The 3,257-nt window shown below is 42.3% G+C and overlaps 1 protein-coding gene across 1 annotated transcript in view; it reads left to right on the plus strand.

The window, feature by feature from the left end:
• Window positions 1-728: 728 nt before the first annotated feature.
• Window positions 729-3,257, plus strand: part of LOC111862190 (glucose dehydrogenase [FAD, quinone]) — a 10,941-nt gene continuing 8,412 nt past the window's right edge. The window contains exon 1 of the mRNA XM_023847382.2: window positions 729-1,743. Coding sequence (XP_023703150.1) covers window positions 844-1,743 — 900 coding nt within the window. The 5' untranslated portion in view covers window positions 729-843. The remainder of the gene's footprint in view (window positions 1,744-3,257) is intronic.

Here is a 3,257-nt window from a genome sequence, read left to right on the forward strand (position 1 = left end):
TGTCGTGATGTGACAGCAGTGCTGGCCTCAAGTGCTAATTTGTGCTGAGAAGTTACTGGACTTTTTCCTGCTGGTCAATTATAATTTTAACATAAACGTGCAAGTGCGATGTGGTGTTCATTTTCGGGACTGTGTTTCGGTTGCAAGATGTTTATTAAGTCAATTCTCACTTAAGATTGGAATCAAAATATTGTGCAATGCAATTAAAAATTCTTTCTAAACTTATGTAGGGCTACTGACATGTTTGATGAACAGATTTTTCTATTGGTATTTTAGCATACTGTATTGTCAGTAAGAAGTACGATCATAATCTCTGGATTTTGTGTCGGAATATGATAAATTTCATAAATATTAATACCCATAACAATTCGGATATATGTAGTGGATCATTCAGGTATATATACTATATATACTGTACACAAAACTGAAAAATTTAGTAACGTATAGGGCAAAGATACTTCAATCGTGAAAAAAAAAACAAACATGAAGGAAATTCAATGGGGAATTTAATTCTTGTTTTCATCTTTCATTTACGTTCTTCTCTTTTATTCACACTTACTCCTTTAATATCGTAGCATCCTTGTTTTATTGAAACAGTAACTTAAGTTACATCTTTATCCCAGGGCCGCGTCATAACTCAAGAGGTTAGTCGCTGGCTTCCCACCGCGGCGGCCCGGGTTCGATCCCGGGTCTGGTCAAGTGGGATTTGTGGTGGACAAAGTGGCGCTGGGGCAGGTTTCCTCCGAGTACTTCGGTTTCCCCTGCCATTCATGATCGATACCAATTGGCTGTCACTAGACACACTCTTCGGCTGGAGGAACGCGCCAGTATCTGAAAGCCATCATGTCTGTAAAGGGATTGGCTTCAGCGGCACGTATCGCCGCGGCTTATGGTACCGGGTTCTCCTTTATCATCCTCACGCAAGTACTTATCCAACTGCTACGTCCAGACATCGTGGATAAGAACATGAGGCCAAAAGACTGCAGCATCATTAAAATGCACAAACATTACGACTTCATCATCATAGGAGGGGGAAGTGCAGGAGCTGTGGTTGCCAATCGTCTATCTGAAATATCCAACTGGACGGTTTTACTTCTGGAAGCTGGCGGCGATGAAACTTTACTATCCGACGTCCCTCTATATATGCCAGCACTTCAGTTGTCCCCGTTAGATTGGAAATTTAAAACAGAACCATCTAATACTTCGTGTCTCGGTATGAATGAAGGCCGATGCAACTGGCCGCGTGGAAAAGTTCTGGGGGGCTCGAGTGTCCTGAACGCTATGATCTACATCCGCGGAAACGCTAAGGACTATGACCGCTGGGCAGCTCTTGGGAATGAAGGATGGAGCTACAGAGAAGTGCTTCCTTATTTCAAGAAATCTGAGGACATGAGGGTAGATGAATATATTGACTCCCCTTACCACGGTACAGGAGGGCCTCTCACTATAGAGGAGTTTGCGTACACCTCTCCTATTTCAAAGGCATTCCTTGCAGCTGGAAGAGAGATGGGTTACGAGGCCCAAGATTTGAACGGGGCGATGCAGGCAGGATTCATGATGACACATGGTACACTGAGGCAGGGCCTGCGATGCAGCACTGCCAAAGCGTTTCTAAGGCCCGCAGCCAGGAGGAAGAATCTTCATATCAGCATGCATTCTCACGTGGAGAAAATAATAATCAACAATGAGACCAAACGAGCAGAAGGCGTCGTGTTCAGGAAAAATGTCGGGGGTATAAGAACGGTAAGTCGCTCAAACTATGGCTCTTATGTAACTATTACCTGTATTTGTTTATTAATGTACGCATGTGCTTGCTTATACACTAGCGTTAAGATCGATGTAGTTTCAGTGGGAAATTAATAAAACAAAATTAAAATAAATAAACACTAAAAGATTGGGGCACGCGGTAGCGTAGTTGGTTGACGCACTATGCAACAAGCCGAAAGGTCGCGGGTTCAAGTCCCGATGTGGTCATTGGAATATTTTTCAATTGACCTAATCCTTCCAGCCGCACTATGGCTCTGGGGTAGAATCAACCTCTAACAGAAATGAGTACCAGGAATATTCTTGGGGGTAAGGGGAGGCCGGCACGTAGGGCTGACAACCTTGCCGCCATCTATGAGCCGACTGTCTATAGAAAATTTGGGAGCCTCGACGTCTTACAACCCTATGGGCCTCCACGGCCTGTTACGGGGATACCTTTATTCTTTTTACTTTACTTAAGCACTAGAAGTTTGTAACGATGGTACATTAGTACAAATATTATGTTTCTGGACATTATCCATCTTCCTTATGCTGCTATATCTAATTAAAAAAAACCGTCCTGCTTAGCTCTGGCAGGCGGTTTGTGCTGTGTTTGATTTATGTAACCCTTCTTGAAACTGGCACAGGTGTCCGGAGATAGGGACTAGCTCTATCTGTTGGGTCTGAGTAGGTTTTACCTGAAGGTGGAGACGGAATCCAGTCTCCGAAACGTTGTGTTCTAAAAAATAAACAGGACGATGTTTCAGATAAAAAAACGAGATCTATAATGCCCAGAAACATAATATTTTTACTAAAATTAAAGTAACTTCAACAAAATCAACAGGGTTGGAAATGCTGCCATATCTACACTAAGATTAAATAACAAATTGAACTATGCGGTGATGATGTCAAGAGGAGATGTTTTCTGCAAAGGCCGAAAAAACTTCGTCAGAAAGCTCTCTTCTTAATTTTGCTTAACTGGCAAGAGACATCACAATGGGCATTAATTTATGCTCCCGTGCGGGAGATCCCCTTGCGAAGGGTGGGTAAACTGTTCACCTTGTTCTGGTGGTAGTTTCTGTAGTTACTCAACTAAGTTTATAGTAGTTTGTGTTGGGAGTATGATTTGTTGGTTTGTTACAGTCACCATGTGACCAAACATAAAAGTAGGTCGTTGAGGGACTTGGCCTTCTGCTACAGAATAAACACTGTTGTTCTTATTTCTTCGTGGCTGAAGATGGAAGCAATACGTTGCTCTGAAGCGTCGGTGGACATCTACAGAACTAAATGGTGTTCCAAAAAGGAATATCATGCTCATCACCGACAGATATTTTATAAGAGTAACTTCCACTAATAGCTATTATCTGAAAATTACCAATATACACTTGTCTTTCTATGAATGTACGTATATTTTACTGTCTTCCCTTCTGCTACTGTGAACGATATGAAATGGGGGGGGGGAGAAACTTAGAAATAAACATTTCCCATCTCTAGTCACAGTGTTCATGGGTAGC

The sequence above is a fragment of the Cryptotermes secundus genome, unplaced genomic scaffold (assembly GCF_002891405.2).
Source record: "Cryptotermes secundus unplaced genomic scaffold, Csec_1.0 scaffold1229, whole genome shotgun sequence".
In the NCBI taxonomy this organism is placed as follows: domain Eukaryota; kingdom Metazoa; phylum Arthropoda; class Insecta; order Blattodea; family Kalotermitidae; genus Cryptotermes; species Cryptotermes secundus.